General features: G+C 67.5%; 2 protein-coding genes across 5 annotated transcripts; both read left to right on the top strand.

Moving 5' to 3' along the window:
- Window positions 1–557: 557 nt before the first annotated feature.
- On the top strand, window positions 558–9,105 carry MST1R (macrophage stimulating 1 receptor). The gene is given in 22 exon segments (XM_056338429.1): window positions 558–670; window positions 1,296–2,599; window positions 3,849–4,037; window positions 4,118–4,243; window positions 4,320–4,490; window positions 4,710–4,876; window positions 4,971–5,148; window positions 5,258–5,403; window positions 5,518–5,632; window positions 5,634–5,680; window positions 5,842–5,935; window positions 6,039–6,269; window positions 6,349–6,495; window positions 6,568–6,727; window positions 6,810–6,902; window positions 6,981–7,202; window positions 7,288–7,368; window positions 7,448–7,629; window positions 7,702–7,811; window positions 7,913–8,078; window positions 8,160–8,296; window positions 8,380–9,105. Coding segments are annotated over 21 exon segments (4,338 nt in total). The 5' UTR covers window positions 558–670; window positions 1,296–1,300; the 3' UTR covers window positions 8,657–9,105.
- A 7,418-nt stretch (window positions 9,106–16,523) lies between these two features.
- On the top strand, window positions 16,524–23,992 carry CAMKV (CaM kinase like vesicle associated). 4 transcript variants are annotated; one of them, XM_056336293.1, is made up of 11 exons: window positions 16,524–16,763; window positions 19,856–19,964; window positions 21,192–21,323; window positions 21,395–21,469; window positions 21,546–21,684; window positions 21,765–21,885; window positions 22,275–22,350; window positions 22,433–22,569; window positions 22,651–22,729; window positions 22,805–22,892; window positions 23,097–23,992. In XM_056336293.1, exons 2-11 carry the CDS (start codon window positions 19,870–19,872, stop codon window positions 23,322–23,324), a joined length of 1,170 nt encoding a protein of 389 aa, XP_056192268.1. In that variant the 5' UTR covers window positions 16,524–16,763; window positions 19,856–19,869; the 3' UTR covers window positions 23,325–23,992. The 4 variants fall into 4 exon arrangements, with proteins under 4 accessions (XP_056192268.1, XP_056192264.1, XP_056192267.1 ...); XM_056336289.1 differs by lacking the exon at window positions 16,524–16,763 and adding an exon at window positions 19,619–19,766; XM_056336292.1 differs by lacking the exon at window positions 16,524–16,763 and adding an exon at window positions 19,649–19,737.
- Window positions 23,993–24,166: the final 174 nt, after the last annotated feature.

Below are 24,166 nucleotides of genomic sequence, written 5' to 3'. Positions count from 1 at the left end.
CATCCCCGCAACCGGCAGCAAATCCCACCAGCACCGCGCTCCTGCCGCGGACAGCCCTGGCCGGCGGAGGGGGGAAGGGGACATGAGACAGAGAACGGGCGCAACAGAACTAACCGCCCCGGCTCCCCCGGTGGGACCCCCCGAACGCCGCCCTGGGAGCGACCCGCAAGCGCGGGGCCGGCGCGGGCAGCCTTGGGGAAGCCGCGATTCCGTGTGGCGGCGGCGGGACCAAGGGGTGCCGGGGTGCCCCGACCCCAGGCGCGCCCCCGGTGGGAACAGCTGCCTCCCAGCCGCAGGGACCCCCCGGCGGGCGCCCGGGCGGCTCTGGGCTGCGGGGGCAGCCGGGTCACCGTGCCAGCGCTGCGCCCCCGCCCTGGTCGGCGGCCCCGGCTCTCACCCGTGTCCCCCCGGAGCACCGTGCCCACCCGCGCTTGTGCCCCCGGCATGCCCAGCGACGCCCCCGAGCACCCGCGGGCTGCGTGTGCCGGTGCTTGGCCCTCGGGGAGCCCGGGGGCAGGGCCCGCCCCGGCCCGCCTCGCCTGCCCCGGCACGGCCCCGCTCCGCCCCGGCACGGCCCCGCCCCGTTCCGCCCCGGCCCGCCCGGGCTCGGCACGGAACGGCACTGCACTGCACGGCACGGCGCGGCACGGAACGGCACGACAGCGCCCAGGTGAGCGCCCAGCCGCCTGGCACGGCTCGGCACCGGAGCGGACCGGACGGCCCCGGGGAGGGGCGGATGGGACAGCCGGACCCGACGGAGACCCCGCCTGGGGACCGCTGCCGGCACCAGTGAGCTGGGGCGGCGGGGCCCGGCCCCGGGGTGCGTTGGGGTTCCTGTCCCTGCGGGCTGGCAGGGGACTTGTCTCAGCCCCGCGGGGATCCCCTGGCTCCACGGCTGTCCCGGGGGGGCTGGCAGCCGTACCCATCCCCGGGCCAGCCCCAGGAGGCCCTTGGGGTCCTTGTCCCCGGGGGACTGGCAGGGTCCCCATTCCAGTCCCCGGGAGGGGGAGGGGTTACAGGGCAGGGATGCTTCTGGGGGACAGGCAAGGGGCTGGGAGGTGGCAACAGGCAGGATGTTTTCCCCCGGCCACAGGCACTTGGCTTCACCCCCCGCTTGCCATATTTGGGAAGAGATTTGGTGCGAACAATCCTCCTACGGCAGCACCCAGTATTGTCTGGCCCCAGGGGACCCCCAGGGGACCCCAGCACTCCCTGCCCCACACACAGCTGTGGCAGTGCCCCAGGTTCCTCACCCATCCACAGCGGGTAAAGCCCTTTCTCCTCTATTTTGGCAGATGCGATGGTGACCTGTCCTCCCTATGTCCCAACCCTGCTCAGTGCTGAGACCATTGATAACCCCATGCCAGCGGCACCGCACAGCATGGGGCTGTTGTGCCGCATGTGCCTCTTGCTGGTGCTCACCCTGGCCCCGCTGGGCACTGGCGTCTGGCAGTGCCCCCGCATCCCTTACAGCTCCACCAGGAACTTCTCCGTCCCCTATGTGCTGCCCAGCCTTGATGCTGGCAGCCCCGTGCAGAACGTTGCTGTCTTCGCCGACTCCACTGGTCCAGTCGCCATCTTCTTGGCCATCCGTAACCGCATCCTGCTGGCCAGCCCCGAGCTGCAGCTGCTCTCTGTCCTCGTCACTGGCCCAGTGGGCAGCACCGAGTGTGAGATCTGCCACCTGTGCCCAGACACCACAGACAGCCCCAAGGACATGGACAACATCCTGCTGCTGCTGGACCCGCTGGAGCCGTGGCTGTACAGCTGCGGCACGGCACAGCACGGGCTGTGCTACCAGCACCAGCTGGAGGTGCGGGACGGCAAGGTGGCCATCACGGCCACGCACTGCCTGTACTCGGCCACGGGTAACAGCCCTGCGTCCTGCCCTGACTGTGTGGCCAGTCCCCTGGGTACCAGTGCCACTGTGGTGGCCACCTCCTACGCCTCTTTCTTCTACCTCGGTTCCACCATCAACAGCAGCATGGCGGCACAGTACAGCCCACAGTCAGTGTCCATCCGCAGGCTGAAGGGCACCTTGGACGGCTTTTCGAATGACTTCCAGTGGCTGACGGTGCTGCCGCAATACCAGGACAACTACACCATCCACTACGTGTACTCCTTCGCCGACAGGGACCACGTCTACTTCCTGATGGTGCAGCCGGAGCGGCCGGGCTCAGCGACGTACCACACGCGCCTGGCACGGCTCAGCACCCATGAGCATGACCTTCACCGCTACCGTGAACTTGTCCTTGACTGCCGCTTTGAGTCCAAGCGGCGGCGGCGGCGCAGTGGCGAGGAGGGTGCCACGCGGGACGTCACCTACAATGTGCTGCAGGCAGCCCACACTGCCCGCCCCGGTGCCCGCCTGGCCCGGGACCTCGGCATCAACAACACCGACACGGTGCTCTTCGGTGCCTTCGCCGAGAGCCATACAGAGAGCCGGGTGCCACAGCACAACTCGGCCGTCTGCGCCTTCCCCCTCCGCCTCCTCAACCAGGCCATGGAGGAGGGCATGGAGAAGTGCTGCGGCACCGGGCACCAGCCACTGCTGCGGGGGCTCAGCTTCTTCCAGCCAGTGGAGTACTGCCCACACAACGTGAGTCCTCTGCCCTGCGCTGCCGGGTGCTGTGCCCATCCCAGGGGCTTGGTGGTCAGCTGGGAGGCGGGGAGGTGGAGCTGGGATGCTGGGAAGCACTGGTAAAGTGGGGTGGACTCGGAGGGGGTGGGTTGGTCAGGGGGAGAGCGGCACTGCCCAGGTGGGGGGTAGCCCCACCAGCTGCCCACTGCCTATCGCAGGGGCCGCCACGCTTCGCCAGCCCCGGCCGTGCAGGGAGGCAGGGGCCGGTGGGCAGCCGGCTGCACTCCCCCCCAGGCACCCCGTGCTCACCGAGCTGGGATGCTGCAGACACATGTCCCAGCACATGGCACTGCTGCTTGCCGTGCACCAGGCCAAGCCTCGCCCAGAATGGCTTCCTGGGGGAGCGCTGGCTCCAGCCCATGGTGACTGTCCCCAGCGCTGGGTTGCTGATGGCCATCCTCTCCAGCTTGTTTATGTGTGCAAGAGACGGGGAGGCTGTGGGGCCTTGGTGCTCCCCGGGCCAGGCTGTGTGGGGTGCCCGGCCGCTCCCGCCTTGCCCCCCCATCCCCCCCCCCCCCCCGCCAGGGCCCCCGCCTTCTCTGGGCAAATAAACCGCAGGCGGAAGCGCAATTAGTCACCAGGATTTCTCGTCTGCCGTGGCCTCAGGGTGGGAACACTGTGTCCCAGGTACAAGCCCTGGCATGGCCAGGACAGGGGCAGGTGGGCAACCTGGTGAGGCCCCCTCTGCAGGGTCCCAGCGAGCACCCATGACGTGAGTTCTGGTGTTCTCAGCCAGGCCGGGGGCGAGGTGTGGCCAAGCCCCCTCCTCATCCGGCACGTGGAGTAGACAGCCCCTGCTGCTGCCACACCCGGGCAGGGCGAGCCTGGAGGGGACCCCGGCCCACGCATCGGGGGGGGCCCAGTGGGGACCCCCTGGCTCCTGGTATCCCACTTCAAACCCATGCCCCCGCCAAGCTCCAGGGGCTGGGGAGGGCCGGCTTTGGGGTGTTGGTCCTGCGGTGCCAGCGCCATAACCACATCCAGATGGGGCGGGAGGGGAGGGCAGGATCTGACGCTGCGCGGGGGCTGCGGGAGGGGCCCTGGATGTGGCTTTTCCTGCAGAATTTTCGCAGCCTGGTGGGGAGCTTGGGCAATCAGGTGTTCTTCAAAATATCTTGTGGTGGGAGCTGGTGCTCACCCGCAAGGGTATGGGGGGGTCAGGGTGCCGGGGCTGGCTTCAAGTCACCCACCCCGCTCTCGGATGCAGGTGAACCTCTCGGCGCCAGTGACCGACACCAGTTGCTGGGACCAGCCCACCCTCGTCCCTGCCACCTCCCATAAGGTGGACCTGTTCAACGGGCAGCTGGCCAGTGTCCTCCTCACCTCCATCTTCGTCACTGCCCTGGGGGATGTCACCGTGGCCCACCTGGGCACGGTGGAGGGACGCATCTTCCAGGTGGGATGGGGGGCCGGGAGGGGTGGGGGCTCCCAACAAGGTGCGGGGTGCACTTAGCCCCCTACTCTGTCCCGCTGCAGATGGTGCTCCAGCGCTCTAGCTCGTACCTCCTCACCTTGGCCAACTTCTCCCTGGGGGAGCCGGGGCCGGTGTGGGGTGCCATGGGGCTGCAGAGCCACTCGCTGTTCTTTGCTGCCAGCACCAAGGTGAGTGGGGGGCCCGGGGGGGGCAGGGCAGGTGCTGAGCCCCACACATCTCGCTCACTCCACTCTCCATCCCCAGGTGTGGCGCCTGAACGTCACTGGCCCTGGCTGCCGCCACTTCTCCACGTGCCAGCGCTGCCTGCATGCCGAGGGCTTCATGGGCTGCGGCTGGTGCAGGGATGGGTGCACACGCCGCCACGAGTGTGCTGGCCCCTGGGTCCAGGACAGCTGCCCACCCGTCCTCACTGACGTAGGTCTGCGCCGCTGTCCCCCCTGCTCCCCCCACATCTCCTGGGTGCTTGGATGAGGAGGGAGGTGGCAGATGGGGTGGCATGTGGTGAGACCTTTGCTCTGTCCAGAGATGCTCTCCCTGGGATGGGTGTCATGCCTTCTGGGGAAGGGGCTTTCCAGATCTGCAACCGTCCCCAGGTGCTTGGGGCTTGGGGCGACATGGATGCTTCTCCCACAGTTCCACCCCCGGAGCGCCCCGCTGCAGGGCCGGACGCAGGTGACACTCTGTGGCATGAGCTTCCACTCCCACTCGAACCCCAATCCCCACTACGGCCCCCCCGGCAGCTACCGGGTGGCTGTGGGACGGCGAGGCTGCACCGTGCTGCCGGAGAGCAGGAACCACAGGTGTGCAGTGGGGGTGGGGGCTGGGGACAGCAGCAGAGAGGGATCTGGGGCTCTCCCCAGCCGCCCATGGCTGACCCCCATCACTGCCCCGCAGACCCCCGCCCACCTCCCGCCGCAAGGACTTCGTGAATGTGCTGGTGTGTGTGCTGGAGCCAGGGGGCCAGATGGCAGTGGGGGGCCCAGCTGATGTGGTGCTCACCGTGGAGGAACCCGCCGGACCCTCCAGCTTCCATGTCCAGGGCTCCGCCACCCTCAGCGGCTTTGTCTTCGTGGTATGGTTGTGCGCTGGTGGTCACCCCGATGTGAGGCAGCTGCCCTCTGGCAGGGTTTGGGGGAGGGCTTTGCTTACCCACTCACCCCACAGATCCCATCTCTGCCCAGGAGCCCCATGTCAGTGACCTGCACCCCTCGTTCGGCCCCAGGGGGGGTGGCACCCACCTCTGGCTCCGTGGCACCCACCTCTCAGCAGGGAGCAGCTGGCAGGTGATGGTCAATGGCTCCGAGTGCCCCCTGATTGAGCAGCCCAGGTATACCCCTGCCCTGCCCCCACCAGGCACAGTGGGGTCCCTGGCATGGGGACAGGCTGGGAGATCCCCCCCCAGTCCCACTGTCCTCTCCAGCCACAGCCGCTTTGTTCCCAGGCAGGGCGAGGGGGCGATTCAGTGCACGGCTCCTGCTGCCGTTGGCCTGGGTGCAGCCTGGGTGTCCCTGTGGATCGACGGTGAGGAGTTCCCAGCCCCCTTGCCCTTCCAGTACCCGCCCCGACCCCTTCGTTTCAGCCGTCATCCCCAGCTGCAGCTATGAGTGAGTGCGTTGGCTCCCTTTGCCCTGGCTGGGGGTCAGCCCCAGCCTTCCCAACACCCTGACTAGGCTGGATGAAGTTCTGGGGACCTTGGGCACCCTGGGGACCATGTGCACCCTTGGGACCACGTGCACCCCAGGGCCCTGATCCCTGCTTGCTGTAGGGGCTCAATACTCACCATCGTTGGCACCCACCTGGACTCAGTGTATCGTGCCAAGATCCGCTTCGAAGCCAGTGGCGTGAGGACCAAAGCCACAGTAAGCACCAGGGCAGAAGGCCATCACCCCCCCGCCCTGCCCCGCCTACCCCAGCCCGCCAGGCACCGTGCTGCGCCGGTGCCCAGCATCCCCCTGCCCGCAGGAGTGCGAGGGCTCGCGGGCACCGGAGCGGCTGCTGTGCCGCAGCCCGGCTTTCCCCTTCGAGAGCAAGGTGGCGATGGTGGCATCGGGGAACCTGAGCGTGCTGCTGGACAGCGCCACCGGCCACCGGCTCTTCCGCCTCCGCTACTACCCCCGGCCCGAGCCCTTCCCCTGGAAGCAGGAGGGCGGGCGCCTCCGCCTCAAGCCTGGCGATGACGAGATCGAGGTGGATGTACGTGGGGCGGCAGGGTGAGCCGGGGCGGGGGTCCCGCTGCGGGGACCTCCAGGCTCAAGGCGCTGTGTCTGGGCAGCAATGGGGGATGGATGCCGTGGTCTCCTGCATGAACATCACCATGACGGTGGGTGGCCGGGACTGCCACCCCAACGTGCTGAAGAACAAGGTGACGTGCCGACTGCCCCGTGAGCTGCACCTGCCCCCGGCAGGAGCTCCTGTGGAGGTAGGCACCCCCTGGGTGGGCAACCCCCCCTGGTGTCCCCACCCCACGCCTACTGAGCCCCTGCTCCCCCAGATCTGCGTGAACAGCGCCTGCAAGGAGGTGGGCTGGGTGCTGCCCCCCCACACCTCGCTGGACCTTGCCGCCAGCCTGGCCCTGGGCACTGGTGTCACCTTCCTGCTCTGCTGCATCCTGGCTGCTGTGCTGCTCCGCTGGCGCTGGAGGAAGAGGGGAGGTGAGTGCTGTGCTCACCAGGCACCCTGCCACCCCCCAGCCCCCACCATGCCCCCACCCACCCACCCCGCTGCTGCCCACAGGGACCGAGAACCTGGAGCTGCTGGTACAGCCCAGCCATGGCAACCCCTCCGCCACCAGCCTGCGCCCTGGCGTCGACTACAGGGAGGTACTGGGTAAGTGTGTGTCACCAGCGGGTGGTGGGGTGCTGGGTGCCTGCCCAGCCCTCACCCTGCCTCTGCCTGTCCCAGCAGTGCTGCCCACGGCAGCCAGTCCTGGCCCAGCAGGGCCACGGGCACGATTCGCCAGTGCTGGTGCCGGTGCTGGCATGGCAGGCGGTGGCTCCCCCATGCCCCTGCTCAGGGCCACATCCTGCTGCCTGGAGGACCTGCAACCGGAGCTGCTGGAGGAGGTGAAGGACATCCTCATCCCTGAGGAGCGGCTCATCACCCACCGCCACCGGGTCATCGGCAAAGGTGATACTGCACCCTGATTTGGCCGTGGCATCACCCACTCACTGTGTGTGGCGCCAGCTTCACGTTACGCCACCTGTCCCCAAAGGGCACTTTGGCAGCGTCTACCATGGCACCTACATGGACCCACTGCTGGGGGACCTCCACTGCGCCATCAAGTCCCTGCACCGTGAGTAGTGCTCGCTCACATGGCGCAGCCCCGCGGCATGGCGTGGTGGCGGGGCCCTCCACAGCTCAGCTCTCGGCAGGCATCACGGACGTGGAGGAGGTGGAGGAGTTCCTGCGTGAGGGCATCCTTATGAAGAGCTTCCACCACCCTCAGGTGCTCTCGCTGCTGGGGGTGTGCCTGCCCCGCCACGGGCTGCCGCTCGTCGTGCTGCCCTACATGCGCCACGGGGACCTGCGCCACTTCATCCGCACCCAGGAGCAGGTAGGGGGGTACCCTGAGCAGGGGTTGGGGGGAAGACCCCCAAGCTTGGCTCACACTGCTTCCACCCTGCAGAGCCCCACACTGAAGGACCTCATTGGCTTTGGGCTACAGGTGGCCCTGGGCATGGAGTACCTGGCCCAGAAGAAGTTTGTGCATCGGGACCTCGCAGCCAGGAACTGCATGTGAGTGTGGCTGTGCCTGCCAGACCCCCCCATGAGGTCACCCTGGGGGTGGGCATGGGGGATGCTGCCCAGTCGTGCCCCCCAAAACCAGTGTCCCATAGGCTGGATGAGACACTGACGGTGAAGGTGGCTGATTTCGGGCTGGCACGGGATGTGTTTGGCAAGGAGTACTACAGCGTCCGGCAGCACCGCCACGCCAAGCTGCCCGTCAAGTGGATGGCGCTGGAGAGCCTCCAGACCCAAAAATTCACCACCAAGTCAGATGTGGTAGGCACAGCCCCTGTCCCTGTCCCCTATCCCCTGTCCCCATCCCACCTGGCCCCGCCATGGCAGCCCTCTGCTTGGCAGTGGTCCTTTGGGGTGCTCATGTGGGAGCTGCTGACGCGGGGGGCATCGCCGTACCCCGGTGTGGACCCCTACGACATGGCCCGCTACCTGCTGCGGGGGAGACGCCTGCCACAGCCCTGCCACTGCCCCGACACCCTGTGAGTGGGGCTGGGGGGTGGGCAGGGGGGTGGTGTGGGGTGTCCCCAGGGGGCCACCAGTGCTGATGGGCATGTCGGGGCAGGTATGGGGTGATGCTGAGCTGCTGGGCACCAGCACCTGAGGAGAGGCCGTCCTTCACGGGGCTGGTGGGTGAGCTGGAGCATGTCCTGGCCACGCTGGAGGGTGAGCACTATGTCAACCTGGCTGTCACCTACGTCAACCTGGAGTGTGGCCCCCCCTTCCCACCTGCTCCCCCGGGACAGCTGCCCAGCGGCAAGGATGAGGACGAGAATAACGAGGAAGAGGAGGAAGAAGAGGAGGAGGAGGAAGAAGAGGAGGAGGACACAGCCATGTGCTGATGGGGTGCTCTGCACTGTGGGGGCTCCTGGACCCCCATGCACCATGGGCATGCTCCCCCTAGGAGGGATGCAGCATGGAGCTGGGTGCTATGGGGCACCCTCCCTGTGAGACGGGTGCGGGGAGGCAGCTGGGTGCTGTGGGGGGTACCCCACAGCTCACACCCGCATTTGCTGGGTGTTCTCCAGGCTTGGTCCCATGCCACGGGGTGCCGTGGGGCTCAGCCCTGTGCTGGCTGGGTGCTGGGAGGCTCAGCCCCACACTGATGAGACTGCGCTGTCTGGGGCTCAGGCCCACAACGGCTGGGTGCTGGGGGTCCCAGACTCAGCCCCACAGTGGCGAGGCTGTGCTGTAGGGGGCTGGCTCAGCCCCAGTGGGTGCCACAGGGTGGCCTGGCCCACCCAGGGGTCCCGTGGGGTTTTCGGCCCCTTGGCGGCTGGAATTGCTCATTAAAAACTAATTATATTTTTTCCCAGACTGGGGCTGTGTCTGTGGGGGGGCCATGCGCGGATTGGCAGCACCCCTGTCCCCCTGCGTGGGGGGCTCCCGTCCCCGGCTCCCCCCGGGGCACCCCCCGGCAGGGGCCCAGCTGCGGGCGCGCCCACTGTTCCCGTGCCAGCCACGGGAGGGCACCTGCACACCGGGGCTGGCGCGGGCACCCCCGGCACTGTCCCCCGGGGCCAGCACACTGGGGTCCCCCAATGCGCCCCAGCTCCCGCCACAGCCCCCTGTGCTCGGGGGTCCCAGGCAGCCGGGAGGTGACGCCAGCACTAAGCAAAAGGATTTTCCTAAAATCCCCTGCCCAGCCTGAGCCCGTGGCCCCAGTCACCCCGCGGCGCAGTGCTCCCCGCGCCGTCTCACGCCTCACAGCACCCCAGCCATGCAGCCAGATGGGTGCCTCGAGCCCCCCGGCTGGCAGAGCCCCCCACTGCTGGCAGAGCTGCCAGCGGAGCCGTCGGGACTATATTTAGCTGCAGCTGAAGAGGGTGGAAAGGGCTGTACCCAGCGAGATGCCAGCTCCCCGCCACGACCCCCAACCACCCAAGTAAGGGGGCAGAAGCGAGGGGCACACCATGCTCTTGAGCATGGGGTGATGGTGCCCCTGGGATCCCACTACCTGCCGTGTGGGGTCTCCACGCCCCTGCGATCGTGGCATGATGGGTGCCTGGGGCATGGGATCGCAGTGATCATGGGATCACAATGCTCCTGGGAATGTTGGGTGCCTGGGCATGGGATCGAGGTGCCCATGGGATCATAGGTGCTTGGCTGTGGGATCACACTGCCACTGGTGTCATGGAGCCCAGGGCATGGGATTACAGTGTCCCTGGCATTGAGGTGCCCATGGGACCATGGGACCCAGGACGTGCAATCATGGTGGCAGACGCGGTGACACCCAGCCCACAATAACCCCCCGGCACTGCCTCTTTCCAGCACAGTGACCTACCCACCCTGCCTGCACAGGGTCCTGGCGGGGCACACTGGACAGGGCTTGGGGCTGCTGTGTGGTGACCAAGTGTCACCCTAATTACACCCTAATTGCTTCAGCTGCTGCCTGTGCAGGGGATGGTGCAGCTCATGCCCTGGGGCGTGCCCAGAGGCTGTCACTGGGGCTGCCCAGGAGCTGGGGGGAGCAGCTGAACCCCCCCATTGGTGCTCACTGCCAGATGAGCTGGCTTTCTCTGCTCCTTTTGCTAGCAGTGGTGGCAGATGTCACATTTGTGAGGAGCTCGTCCCAATGAGGACGTCCCCTCTGCCCCACTTTGGGGCAAAAATCCCCTAGAACAAGACACTGGAAAAGAGGAGGGGACCGGTGATGAGCATCACTGCCCCGGGTGCACACCCAGATCTCAGGGCAGGGGGTGAGGGCAGGGTTTGGGGGTGAGTGGGTGGTCAGGGGATGCTTGGGGCAGGTCTAGGACAGGGATGCTGAGACGTGCCCTGGCCCCACAGCCACGGGCAGCTCCGCTGGCCGGTCCATGGCCAGCCACACGGGTCCTGCAGCCAGCGCCGGCTTTAAATAAACCCTCCTCGGCTGCTCATTAAGCGGAACCGGAGCCGGGGGCCGCGTCAGCTCCCATCAGCCAAGCTGTCCTTCTCTGCCGGCCTCGCACCTGCACGGTGCCGCTGCTCGCAGGAGGATATTTTTAGCACACCTAGGTCCCAGCATCCCACAGTCAGGGGTCTGCCAGGATGGTGCCTCGGTTTCCCCGTGGCGGGGCCATGCTGCTCCCGTGGCCCGGGTTTTGGGGTGGCCGTGCCTCCCAGCATGGGTGCCAGCCCTGCCCACGCAAGGCCAAGCAGCACCATTTTGGCTACGCTGCCGAGTTGCTGTGGCAACTGGTACGGTGCAGGAAGGGGCTGGCACCGTGCAGTTATTAGGGCTGGATCAGAGACCAGGGGTGCTGGGGGATGCTGGGTGCCGGGGTTGTGGCTGGGGCAGCTGGCTGGGGCACTGCCAGCAGCTGGGATGCAGGGAGGGATGCAGGGAGGGATGGACAGATGGACAGACAGGCACTCTGGGTGTTGCCCCCCTCAGCACCGGGCAGGGCGGGTGCCCAGGGTTGTGGCTGGGTAGCAGATAGGTGCCAGGCCCCCTGTCCTGTGACATGGGGGGCAGCCCCAGGGGCACCCCATGTGAGCAGGGCTGTCAGGTGCCTGACGGTGGGGCGGTGCAGCAAACTGCTTGTTAGCTGACAAACCTCGCATGGTTACAGTGACGTGCCTAAGGCTGCCTCCCCCCCAGCAAATGTGCTTGCGGAGATGACAGATTTCATGCTAATACGCATTTATCCTGCCCTAATTACACAGCGGGAGGTGAGGAGTGAGCACCCGGCCTTTAATGCCATGGGCTGGCAAGCGCCCACCCCTGTCTGCCCCTGCCTGCTGCTGCCAGCCGGGATTGGCGCTGGTGCTGCACACACAGCCACAGCACAGGGGACAGGCAGGGGGACCTTGCAGGGTGGCATCTTGCAGGGCATCTGGCACCCCTGCCCCTGCTGTGGGGTGCCTCAGAGGTGCATGGGTGGGTACCAGCTGAGTGGCACCCTAAGGTGCTGCAGGGCTGGGCATGGTTGGTGGAGCACCTGGTTGAGCTTTGGGTGTGTGCGGCCATGCCATGCCGTGCCACACTGTGCCATACTGTGCCATGCCACATCGTGGTGTGCCCACCAGCCCCGGCTGCGGCAGAGCAGCCAGCATCCCACCCCGGCAGCACGCCTTGCACACACAGCACTTTAAATGTTTTATTTGGGGAAAGTGCTGTCGTTAGCAGGGATTAATTATTAAAATCAGACCCATCTATAAAACATGAGTGGCCACACGCGGGGCTGCGGGTGCACAGGCAGAGCCGGGCACAGTCCTGCCGCTGGCAGCTCCCGGGGACGCGCTGTGCCGGCCTTTGCCAGCGCTGCTCCAATGGCACGTCGCACCAGCAGTGGGTTTGGGCTCCTCATGGCAAAGTGGGTGCAAGTGCCGGTGCCTGCGGCGGGTGCCCCTCTTTTACCTCACCGCGGCCCACCAGGCAGCCAGGGGTGGGGGCTTGACCAGCGATGGGCAGAATTGTGCCAGATCAGCACCTGCGCAAGACGGCGCGCTCTGGTGCCAGCCGGCCCGGCGAGGGGTGGCAGGAGGCAGCAGGCAGCGCCAAGCTGTTTTTAGCGGCTGCTGGCGCACTGGGGAGCGGGTGTGAAGAGCGGCCGCTGCAGCGCCGTTTTTAGAAACCAGTAAGTTTTGCTAATGATGACTGCAATTGGCGGGGGGCTGCCCGCACCCCGGCCCCTGCTGCCTGCACCCTGGGCAGGCTGTGCACCCGGCCCCTGCAGCCAGCCCTGTCCCTCTGTCCTCCCCACCCGGCTCTGGCACCCGCACCTGGGGCACCCACACCCAGGGCACCCGCACTGCCCGGGCACCTCTGCGCCCAGGGAGCTCTGCTGGCCTGAGCAGCTGTGGTGGTCCCTGGGGCGCTCTGGTAGCTCTTGGCCATCTCTTGTCCCCAAGGAACTTTTCTTCACCCTGAAGCCTTCTAGCCTATAAGGCACATCTTTTTCTCCTTTTTCTGCCCCTGACAGCATCTGCCCTCAGCCGTAGAGGCTCACCCCATCTCAGTGCCTGGTCAGGACCTGTGCCAGCCATGTCCCAGTCCTGCTCCCGGTCCTGGTCCCACTCCTCTCACCGGGGGCTGGCTCTCTCCCGGCAAGGAGCCCCACTTGACTTGCACGTGGAACTCCTCACCCCGAGCAGCCTCCCTGCACCCTGGTCACTACAGCTGCAGGTACCACCCCAGGGGACACAGGGGCCCCCAAAGGTCTTCCAATGGGAAGGGGAACCAAACCCTGATGCCACGGGTCATGTCACCACTGTGGTGCAGGTGGTCACTGTGGTGACCATCCCCCCTCCCAGGCAGGGCTCTGGGGACCAGAGCCAGCCCTAGATGTGATGGGGGCCAAGCTGGTGCAGAGGCACAAGGCTTTGTGTGCTGTTGTCATCTTGTCATCGACACAAGGGATGAGCCACACAAGGAGTGGGCTGCCCCAGGATGAGCAGTTGCAGTCAGTGGTGCCCAGCCAGGCAGAGGGTGGCCCTGTCCTAACCCACAACGTGGTCACTGACTGGGATGAGCTGGAGGAGCTGTGGCACCGTGTCCTGTACCAGGAGCTGGGCATCTGGCCCAAGGAGGTGGCGGTGCTGGCCACAGCTGCCCCGCTCTCCCCCACCGCCAAGCAGGACAAGGTGGCCAACCTGCTCTCCAAGGACTTTGGGGCACCGGCCATGCTGGTGCTGCCCCACTCTGCTCACTGGCTGCTCTGACACCGGTGTGGCAGTGGGCTGCAGTGCCAGCACCTCCTATGTGGCAGGGTGCAGCAGGGCTATGCACTGCTCTCCCCCAACCCACCCCCTGCCTGGCCACAGCTGTGGCCACCCTAACGCTCCACCTGGGCCAGCTGCTGGGGTCCCACAGGGTCCACCTGGGTGCCAGCCCCCTGCACCACTTGAAGGAGACCTGCTGCTGTGTCCTGCTGGGGGCTGGGGGGAACCTGCCCCTCACCCCCCCTGCCCCTCGGGGCTGCTCCTGGAGGATGAGCAATTCCGTTGTCCTGAGGTGCTGCTGGCCCCCACCACCTGCTGTGGGCAGGGGGCACCATGCCTGCCTGCTGAGCTGGGGGTCCCCCCCACCGCTGCATGGTTGCCTGGCTGGACTGCTTGCTGGCCACCTCCCTTGACGCCTTCCAGGGTGCATGGGGAACCCAGGGTGCACGGGGAGGGCAACCCTGCCACTGTGCCCCCCCCCCCCCCCCGCCCCCGCTGCTGACCCAAATAAAGGGCCAGGGGTGGCGATCAGTGGCTGTGCCCCTTTTTTCCCTCCCTCTGCCCCCCTGCCAGCCCCCCCGAAAGGAGGGATGGGGTTTATTTGGCCCCGTTGCCGTGCCGACTGTGCAATTATCGCTGATTGCCTGGCGGTTGCCATGGTGATGGCAAGCACGCAGGGATGCGGTGCCACGTGGCGCTTGAGTCACGGACACGCTGCACCCCCCCACCCCCCCCTGCACCCCAGCACGCACCCCATGGCACCAGGCTGCCAGGCCAGGCTTGCCCTGCACCCCCTCCACCCGCTGGCTCTCCCCCCACCCATGTCCGTCCCCCCCCGAAGCAGAGGGGTACAGCCGGGTCCCCCCCATCCACTGTCCCTCACCCAAGGCAGAGGGGTACAGCTGGTGCCCCCAGCCCTGGCAGCCCCACACTGGGCAGCCCGGGCTTGCTCACTCCAGGGTCCTGCAGGAAATGTCACTGCAGACTGGCCATGTCATCCCACAGCCAGCTTTGGGCTCACTGCAGGGCAGTGGGAAGGGTGGTGGGTGCACAGGGCAGTGGGTGCTTGCGGTGGGGGGTACCTGAGGCAGTGGGTACCTGAGGCAGTGGGTGCCTGGGGTGGTGGGTGCCTGGGGTGGTGGGTGCCTGGGGTGGTGGGTGCCTGGGGTAGTGGGTGCACAGCACGGTGGATCCACGGGGTGGTGGGTGAGCAGGTCAGTGGGGCAGGGCACAGCAGGGACCAGTGCCATTGGGCTCAGCAGAGCTGATCGCCCCAAAACGGCACACAAGGTGGCCCAAGACCCCAACCAGGGCTGGGGCCAGCAGGAGACCGGGGGAAGTGATGGGACCCCGGGGCAGCCCTGCCCCGGGCAGACGGCTGGTGCCAGGAGGTGACGGGCGTGAGCTGGGCCGAGGGGTGCTGGAGGAGCACTGGTCTGTCCCCAGAGCTGCGAACCACCGCTGGGCAGCCCTGAGCTGCACCGGGCACCTGCCAAGTAATTGTGAGTTACGCTCCAGGTTCCCGCGAGGTGCAAAGATTAGTAACTGTGCCATGCTGTTGCCAGCCGCTATGATTAAACTCTTGATTAGAAGCTCAGACTACAGTGCCCTGCTAATTCCCCTGCTCTCACGTGCCATTGATTACCTGGCACGGGTGGCAGCGGGCCCAGGGCTCGCGGGGCTCGGGGGCACGCAGGGGACAGGTACGTGGGGTGCCCCAGGCTGCCTCTGCCTTGGGGTGCTGCCTGGTCTCCTTGTGCGCAGAGGGGAGATGCTGGTTTTGGGGATGGGACCGCAGTGTCCCCTGTCCGTGGGCCTGTCTGACCCGGCCATGGGGGGCTGTAGCTCCTAGGAGAGGATGGCCACAGCCCTGTGGTGGCTCAGGGTGCTGTGGGCTGGGTGCTTCTGAGGACCTGGGGTTTGGTGGGTGCAGGGGCACGAGGGCAGGGGAGTGGGGTTGCAGTTTGGAAGCGGCACCATAAGGGCCACAAATGGCAGCACACGGCACGCAGCCATTTGGGAGCCTGTGCACATGGCTGCACCGCATGAGGAGCGAGGTGCTGCAGGGGCTGGGGACCTGCCTGCCCCCGCTGGGGCTGTGCTGCCTGCCCTGGGCTGTGGGCAGAGTTAAGAGCATCGTGGTGGCCAATTTCTTGCCTCTTTCTTGCCCCTTGGCTCAGGCCATGGGGCACAGACAATCCCGGTCCATGGGGGAGTGAGCGGAGCCTTTGACCCCACAGCTGGACGCGGAGGACAAGGGAAGGAAGTTGTGTGGTTCCCATGAGGATCATGGCACGGAGGCAGGACCATGTGCCTGCCCACATCGTCATGGCACCTTTTAGTGTCCTCAGGGGACAGACACCTGTGATGCTGAGCCCACACTCAGCTCTGCTAATAACCTCCTCCTGTCCCGTCCCATCCATCCCACCACATCCTATCCCATCGGATCCCATCTGTCCCATCCCATCCCATCTCTTCTCATCCTATCCATCCTGTCCCATCCCATCCTATCCCACACCATTCCATTCCATCCATCCCATCTGCAGCCCAGGGGATGCCAGCTCACCCCAGTGTCCCCTCTCTCCCACCAGCAAAGCCTGCTGTGATGCCATGGCTGGATGCGGCCCGTGGGGCACAGCATCCCTTGGGCGGCCACCCGCCGGGGGAGGAGCTCGGACTGGGACAGCAGGGACAGGCTCAGGGGACACCACAGGCAGCTGGGCTCACCCGGCCGGGCAGCAGCTGGAACGGAGCGAGCCGCGGGGGGTCACGGGTATTTACGCACCCCCCGAGCCGCCGCCGCGTGGGCAACGGCGCGGGGTCCCGTGGGTTCCCGGACCCCAGGCAGTGGCAGCGTCCCGGCCCGCTGGTGGTGGCTGCGCCGCCGCCCTGCCCAGGGCAGTGGCCGCCCCGGGGGACACGGCTGCCCCGTCCCGCCGCGCTGCGGGGGCGCGTCCCCGGAGCCACGCGCGTCCCAGCCCCGCGGGCGCCTCTCCCGCGCGCGACGGGCGGGGCGCGAAGTTTGGCGGTGACGTCAGGGGCGGGGAGGGGCGCCCCGGGGGCGGGGCCCCGCGGTCCCGCCCCCCCAACTTGCCGCGCCGGGCGCGCGGGGCCGCGCCGCGACGGACCGACGGCTCGGCTCGGCTCGGCTCGGCTCGGCCCGGCCCGGCTCGGCTCGGCTCGGCTCGGCTCGGCCCGGCACCGCACCGGCCCCGCGCGGAAGGGCGGGAGGGAGGGGCGTGCGGCCCCCCCAAGCGGCGGCCCCGGGCCGCGGCCCCCCTTTGCGGTCGGAGAGGCGTGCAGGTGAGCGCCGCGCCGCGCCGGGACAGCCCCGAGCCCAGCCGTGCCGGTCCGTGCCGTGGGCGAGGGGGGCCGGGCCCGGGGTGGGCGCGTTGCTGGGCTTCGGCACTTGGCCGGGGGCTGCCCCCGCGCTGTCCCCCGCCCCGCGGTGGCCCGGTACCCCCCGGCGGAGCCAGACCCGGCTCCGTGTGCGCCCCGACGGCCGCCCGCCACCGCCCCTGCCCCGCCGGCACCCCGCGTCCCGCAGAGCCCCAGCCCCGACGGGCGCCGCGGGCACGGCGCGCTGCCGGAGCCCGGCCCCCCCCCCCGCGCGTCCCTGCTCGCCCCCCCCGGGGCCGGTGCGGAGCCCGGCGAGCCGGGCCGGGGGGCCTCGCCCCGCGCCCCCGCCGCCCAGCCTCCTCTCCCGGGCCCCGGCCCCTCTCTCCCGCAGCCCCGCTCCCCTCCCGCTGCCGCATCGCTCCCAGCCGGCCGCGGCCGAAAGCTCCCCTGCGGTGCGCGGCCCGGGCTGCCCCTCGCCCCTCTGCCGGGGCTGGGGGTCGGGGGCTGCGGCCCGGCCCCGCCGCTGCCCAGCCCGGGCGCTCCTGCGGGCAGCGCGGGACTGGCGCAGCCCCTCCGCCTGCCGCCTCCTGCACTGCTGGTGTGCCGGTCCGTCTCGGCCCGGCGGCGTTTTCTGCCTCTCCTCGGTGCATCCTTCCCCCGGGATGTGGGGGGTGGGATGCCAGCGGAGACCCCCTCCACGGACACGTCCAGGGCAGCTGCAGGTGGAAGCGGGGTTGCAGATGGAGCGCCGGCCGGTGGCACCCCACGCCGTGGGGCAGGGCTGGGGTGCGGGGGGCTGGGGGACCCACTGGTGAGGGCTGCGTGGCTGCGTCATCCCTCCGTGCCATCCGCACCCGGCCACCCACTTCCCCGCTATTGTCTTACACCTGCTGTTGCTTCTGCTCCCAAATTAGATGCTTTGGGGAGGGGGGAGTGGGGGGGGGCTGGCTGCGCACGGGTGCCAGCACAGCACCCAGCCTCCCCCCCGGCACCCCAGGGAGGGAGCGCTTGCCCCTTCACCCACCCCTTCTCTGGGCACCCCTGCCACGGTGGGGGCGCTCTCGCCTGTGGGGCGCAGGTGCTGGCCCCAATGTGGGGCTAGGTGCCAGCCTCACTTGTGGGGTACCCCACGAGAGCTGAGCCCCCCTGAGCCAGCCTCGGGCAGGGGAGGGTGCCAGTGCTCAGCCCTGGCAGGATGGGTCCCCACTAAACCAATGGGAACTAATTTTATGAGCGCAGATTAGCTGAGCACTCACAGAGACAGCAATAAAATCCCGATATATCATCCCACCCGGGTCCCCTTCCCAGCTAATCCTGGCATCATGCCGCCGGCGCTGGCAGCATTCCCACCCACCCGCAGGCCAGCCCTGCCTGTGCCAGCCCGTGGCACCGAGCCTGCCGCCATGCCAGCAGCTGCCAGGACAGCCCTCGTCCCCCTCGGCTGGCCACAGTGGCATGGTAGAGCCGAGGTCGTGTGGCAGGGGGCCATGCAGGTGCCAGGCAGGACACGTTTGCCAGGGAGGCTGTTGGGATGAACCAAGTGTGGGCTGGAAAGCCTCACCCGGTCTGTGGCATGGGCAGGGGTGTCCCATGGGTGGTCTGCTTCTCTTTTGGGGCTGGGTGCACCCTGAGTGGGACAGGGCAGGTGCTCTTGCCCATTGTGGGCTTTCTCGGCAGGAGGGTGCCTGGGTGTCATGTGAGCAGGGAGCACCCATCTTGCAGGCATCGCTGGGGCAGGCACAGAGGGCAGGTCAGCTCCAAGGGATTAAGGCAGGAAGGAGCATCCCCCTTTTCCCTAGCCTGCTGCACCCACAGCCCACCCAGATTTGGGGTCAGTCACCCCAGGGAATGCTGAGGTGCATGCCCAGGGTGCTGTGGACAGGACCACCTTCCTCCCAGAGCTCACGTGGCGGAGACGGGGCCATGCACCCGCAGGTGGGTTGGGTGCTGCCAGGTGCTACCCGTCCCTGCCCCCTCCGAAGGATGTGCCGCTTTCTGCATCTCCAGCTCCCATTGCCATAGCAACAGGCTCGGCGCTTGGGTACCCGCGATGCCGGCTCCCGCATCCCGCACTGCCATCCTGCCCGTGGCCCTCGCTGCCAGGCCCCCGGGCGCTGCTGGCACAGCATGGCAAGGCCAGCACATCCGCAGCGTGGCATTTCAGGAGCTTTAGCACCGGGTGATGAGTGCCTCCAGCGTCGTGCCAGCATCCCGTTGTGGGGTCCTGCTTGGGTCCATCCAAGAGGACTGGGGGGGGGGGCCTGGGCAGCCCTGTCTCTTTCTGAGCCATCAGAAAATAGCATCAGCTGGAACTTCCTCCTGGTAACAGGGTGGGAAAAGGAAAAAAAATCACTTCATGGGACCAATTTTTTGCTGGGAAGCTTCCAAGCAGGGTCTGGTTTCGAAGGGTTCTCAGCAGGAAAGCAAGGGGCAAAATGTCCTGCCAAAAGGGCCAGAGGAGCTGGCACGTGCCGAGGTCGGTGACCTGCCCACTGCAGGCAGCAGGAGTGCCGGCACTGCTGAACAGCCGTGCCCGCCTGCCCGGTGCTGCAGTTGGGCACCCGGGGCTGGTCAGGGCCAGGGAGCTGAGGCTGGTGTAAGTCACTGCACATGTGACAGTGTGCAATGATGTTTTGCCTGGGGAAACCCTGACTACAGAAATGTCACCGTGAGGCAAAACCGGGGCAAAACCGAGCTGAGATACCGGAAAGGGTCTGTGCCTCCACTTGCTTCCCTAGTGGGTGCTCCAGGCTCTGCGCTAGCCCTGGCTACTTAATAAATCATTAACAATCTGTGAACTGGGGCCAGGGGGGCTGGCTCGCAGCCCTGCCGGCGCCCCAAGCCCAGGCAGAGCGGCCGGATGCCACGGGGATGGACGCGCATTGGTGGCATTGGGCATGTGGTGGCTTGTGGTAGCCAGGGAGCAAAAGCAGCCGCTGTACTTCGTCAGGTTTTACAGCACTAGCTGTAACTAGCACGGCTCGGGGGGGGCTGGTGCAGTTCCGGGGGGTGGAGGGTGGTGCCGGGGTGCTCACCGCCTCTCCCTGCCCTGCCAGCACCGGGCCCTGCGATGCCGTTTGGCTGCGTGACACTGGGAGACAAGAAAGATTATAACCAGCCGTCCGAGGTGACCGACAGATATGACCTGGGCCAGGTCATCAAAACGTGAGTTGGTCCCTCCCTGGCCCCGCGGGTGCCCCAGGGACCCCAACCGCCTGTGTGCTGCGGGCTGAGGAGCAGCACGATGCTGCCCATGGTCCACAGCTGGGCTGGGCAGGGCACATGCTGGGGTGGCTGTCCCCTAGTCCCTCTCGCTGCTGGGGGTGGGGGGTATCTGTCGCCAGCTCCAAGGAGGGTGGCGAGGTTTCCCAGCTGCTGCTGGCTGCAGCTGGGCAGCTCCCCGTATCGCTACCTCCTCCCCCCAGATTTGCGGGGATTGCAGCAATTCCACACGATCCCAGCTCCCCTGAGTGCTCCAGGAAGCAGGAGGGCTCTGCTCCAGTAAAGGAAAGGACAGATGTCGTCTGCAGGGGACAAGTGCTGCTGCTTCCCCACTTTGATTGCTATGCTGGGGGACCCGCTTTGATTGCTATGCTGGGGGACCCGCTAGGAAGCACTTCAAAAAATGAAGCCCCCAGACCCAACTGAGAGTGGTTTGACCCCAAAATATTCAGCAGAAATTTTTCCATCGGCCTTCAAAACACCAGGACCGCTTGGCTGTGGGTCATGCCTGGCAGGGTGATGTGTTGTGGCAGTGGGGACCTGTTTGGGTGCTCCTAGAGCTTTACTCCATCCTCTGGGCAGCCTGTCCCAAAACCCATGGGTCCCAGCTGCCCTGCACCCAAGGCGGTGGCCATGAGGATTTTGGTGCAGCCGGGGGGTGCAGGAAAGCCCAAGGCTTTGGCAGAGCGGTGCCAAGTGTGCCCCAGGGGCTCCCCTGCGGCTCTGGCCTGGCCGATGGGCTCGAGCACCATTAATAATAGAACAGAAATATTGCAGCATCCCCAGGCAACCGGTGCATATCCCCTTCTTTCTTCCCGACTGCAGCACTGACATTAATGTTGGGGTGTGCTGCTGTTCTGCCTTGGCATGGGCAGCTCGGCAGTGGGTCTGACCCCGGCTGCTGTGGGGAGGGGGCTTTTTAGTCAGCAAATTTCCTCCCTTCCCTATTGATCTGCTTGTTCCATATCAGTTCCTTCTCACTGGCTTTCACACACACACATCCTCTTGCCTCCAGAGAGACTCTTCACTGCAGCTTCCTTCCACCCCAGCAGCATCTCCCCTCACTGCTGGGATTGGGGTGGGGTGGGGGTGCTGGTGGGTCTGGGGACCACCCAAGCACCACGAGCTGGGCAGTCCCCAGGGGGGTGACAGCTGCAGGCACCCTTGCAGGGAGGAGTTCTGTGAAATCTTCCGGGCCAAGGAGAAGACAACAGGGAAGCTGTACACCTGCAAGAAGTTTCTGAAGCGAGATGGGCGGAAAGTGCGGAAGGCGGCCAAAAATGAGATCATTATCCTCAAAATGTGAGTGCTGGGGCCAGGGGGGGCTTCCAGGCAAAGCAGGGACCCCTGCCCATGCCCCTATGTGTCTGTAGGGTGAAGCACCCCAACATTCTACAGCTGGTGGACGTCTACATCACCCGCAAGGAGTATTTCATCTTCCTGGAGCTGTAAGTTTTGGGGGTGCGGGGGGCTGGCGGGGGGTGCCCCGTTGGGGGTGTGTCTTGGCAGAGCTGCTGTTGGCAGGGCCACTGGCCGGGAAGTCTTCGACTGGATCCTGGACCAGGGGTACTATTCGGAGAGGGACACCAGCAACGTCATCCGGCAGGTGCTGGAGGCGGTTGCCTACCTGCACTCACTCAAGATTGTCCACAGGAACCTCAAGGTGGGTGGGGGAGTGGGTGGGAGGACCCGTGGGTGCTGGTGTGCCCCCCACCCCAGTGCTCACGGCCCTTGCGCCCGCAGCTGGAGAACCTGGTGTACTATAACCGCCTGAAGAACTCCAAGATCGTCATCAGCGACTTCCACCTGGCCAAGTTGGAGAATGGGCTCATCAAGGAGCCCTGTGGCACCCCTGAGTACCTGGGTGGGTGAGAGCCAGCCGGGCGGGCGGGTGGGTGGGCGGGGGTGGGTAGCACTGCCGGGGTCCCAGCACGTCCCTGCTGCTCCTGGCCACACTGGGGACCAGTCCTGGGGGCTCCCATCGGATACGTGATGGTCATGGGTGCTCCTGGCAGGTCCCTCCTGCTTCCCATCACCCCAGGGCTGATCCTGGGTTCTCCCAGTGGGTCCCTGTGGCTCCCCATCACCCCGGGGCTGATCCTGGGTGCTCCTGCTGGGTCTCTGCTGCTCCCCATCACCCCGGGGCCAATGCACGGTGCTCCCAGTCGGTATCTCCCTCTCCCCATCACCCTGGGGGTGAGGGGCCAGGGCACTGGGGACCCCGGGGCAGGGCTGCTCTCCTGTCCCTCGCAGCTCCGGAGGTGGTGGGGCGGCAGCGGTACGGGCGGCCAGTGGACTGCTGGGCCATCGGCGTCATCATGTACATCCTGTGAGTGCGGGGTGAAGGCCAGGGTGGTCGTGGGGGGCCAGGGGCCAGGGGCTGGTCTAAGCCCCCCTACCCTGTCCCCCAGCCTCTCGGGGAACCCCCCCTTCTATGAGGAGGCAGACGAGGATGACTATGAGAACCATGACAAGAACCTCTTCCGCAAAATCCTGGCTGGGGACTACGAATTTGATCCGCCATACTGGGACGACATCTCGCAGGCAGGTGAGCCCTGCACTGGGAGGGGGACACACACAGGGTCCCACGTTGTCCCCCTGCACTCACTTCCCCACCCTGTGTCCCCAGCCAAGGAGCTGGTGACGCGCCTGATGGAGGTGGAGCAGGACCAGCGGATCACAGCGGAGGAGGCCATCTCCCACGAGTGGTGAGGGGCAGCGGGGGTGGGCAGGGGGCTGGGGGGGGGCTGGCAGGGGCTGCTCACCCCTCCCTGCCTACCCAGGATCTCCGGCAACGCTGCCTCCGACAAGAACATCAAGGATGGTGTCTGTGCCCAGATCGAGAAGAACTTTGCCCGGGCCAAGTGGAAGGTGGGTGGGGGTGCCCCGTGCCTCAGTTTCCCCTCTCAGCCGAGCCCAGCCCAGCTGTCAGCCTGGGGCAGGGGGCGGGGCTGCCACCCCCTGCGACCCCACCAGCCCCCCGCAGGCATCCCTGGTGGGGGACCCGACGCCCCGGTGAGGGGCCCGGGGGCAGGGCAGCACCCCACCGCCCCCCGCCTCTCCCTCCGCCCGCAGAAAGCCGTGCGAGTGACGACGCTCATGAAACGCCTGCGGGCGCCCGAGCAGACGGAGACGGCCCCGGCCCCGGCCCCCGCCGCCGCCGCCGCCGCCGCCACGGACACTGCGGCCCCCGGCACGCCGCCCGCCGCCGCGCAGTCCCCGGCCCCCCGCCCGCCGCCCGCCGCCACGTGTAATGGGGACGGGGCCGCCGCCGCCGAGGCCCCCAGCGAGCAGGCCGGCTGAGCGGCGCCCCCCGCTCCTCTGTACATAGCCCCGGCATGGCCCCCCCCGCGCCCCCGCCTGCGGCCCCTTTTCTACGTGCCCCGACGGAGAGCCGGCCGCGGGGCAGAGCCCTGCATGGAGCCCGTCCTCCCCGGCCCCCCTCTCCCCCCTCGGTGGCTTTGCCGGTCGGTCTGTCCCCCCCGCCCCGTCACTCCCCCCTCCCCCTGCTCTCTCAGTCTGTCCCCCGCCGCCGTCCTCCCCCGGGGATGCCCAGAGATACGGGGCAGCCCTCCGGCCGCGAGCCCCGCAGGGCTGGGGGGGCGGCGCGGGGCCCCCGGACACGCGTGCATGTGCGGGGCCGTGAGAGGGTCGCGGGCAGAGCATCTGCACCACCCCCCCCCTCCCATCCCGGGGGGGCGCAGCGGGCAGAGCACCTGGCAGCCCCCCTCATCCCGGGGGGCCGCGTAGCGGGGGGCGAGGCGGCACGGACCCCCTCCCCGCCCGGGGGCGGCCCGCGCGCCCCCGCGCATCGTGTCCGGAGGATCCCGAGCGGCCTCCCCGTGCCCCCCCGGCCCGGACCCCGCTTCCCCCCCGCAGCTGCATGCCTGCAGGGCCGGCTCTGCCCGCGGCTGCCGCCGGCGCCCCCCGCTGTATCTCTGGCAAATAAAGACCCGCTGAGGACAAACTGAGACGGCACCAGCGCCTGCCCTGTCTCTCTGTGGGGCCCTGTCCAACTCGGCGGGCGGCGGGGCCCGCCCCGGTTGGGAGCGGCAGGGCCCTGCGGCAGCTTCTCCCGGCCCCCGCCCGCCCCGGGAAGGAGCCGCGCGGCCCAGCGGCCGTCGTTAGGCTCCAGGGTACACGGG

The sequence above is a fragment of the Falco biarmicus genome, chromosome 4 (assembly GCF_023638135.1).
Source record: "Falco biarmicus isolate bFalBia1 chromosome 4, bFalBia1.pri, whole genome shotgun sequence".
Taxonomy (NCBI): domain Eukaryota; kingdom Metazoa; phylum Chordata; class Aves; order Falconiformes; family Falconidae; genus Falco; species Falco biarmicus.
This window is presented reverse-complemented; position numbering and strand designations above follow the sequence as displayed.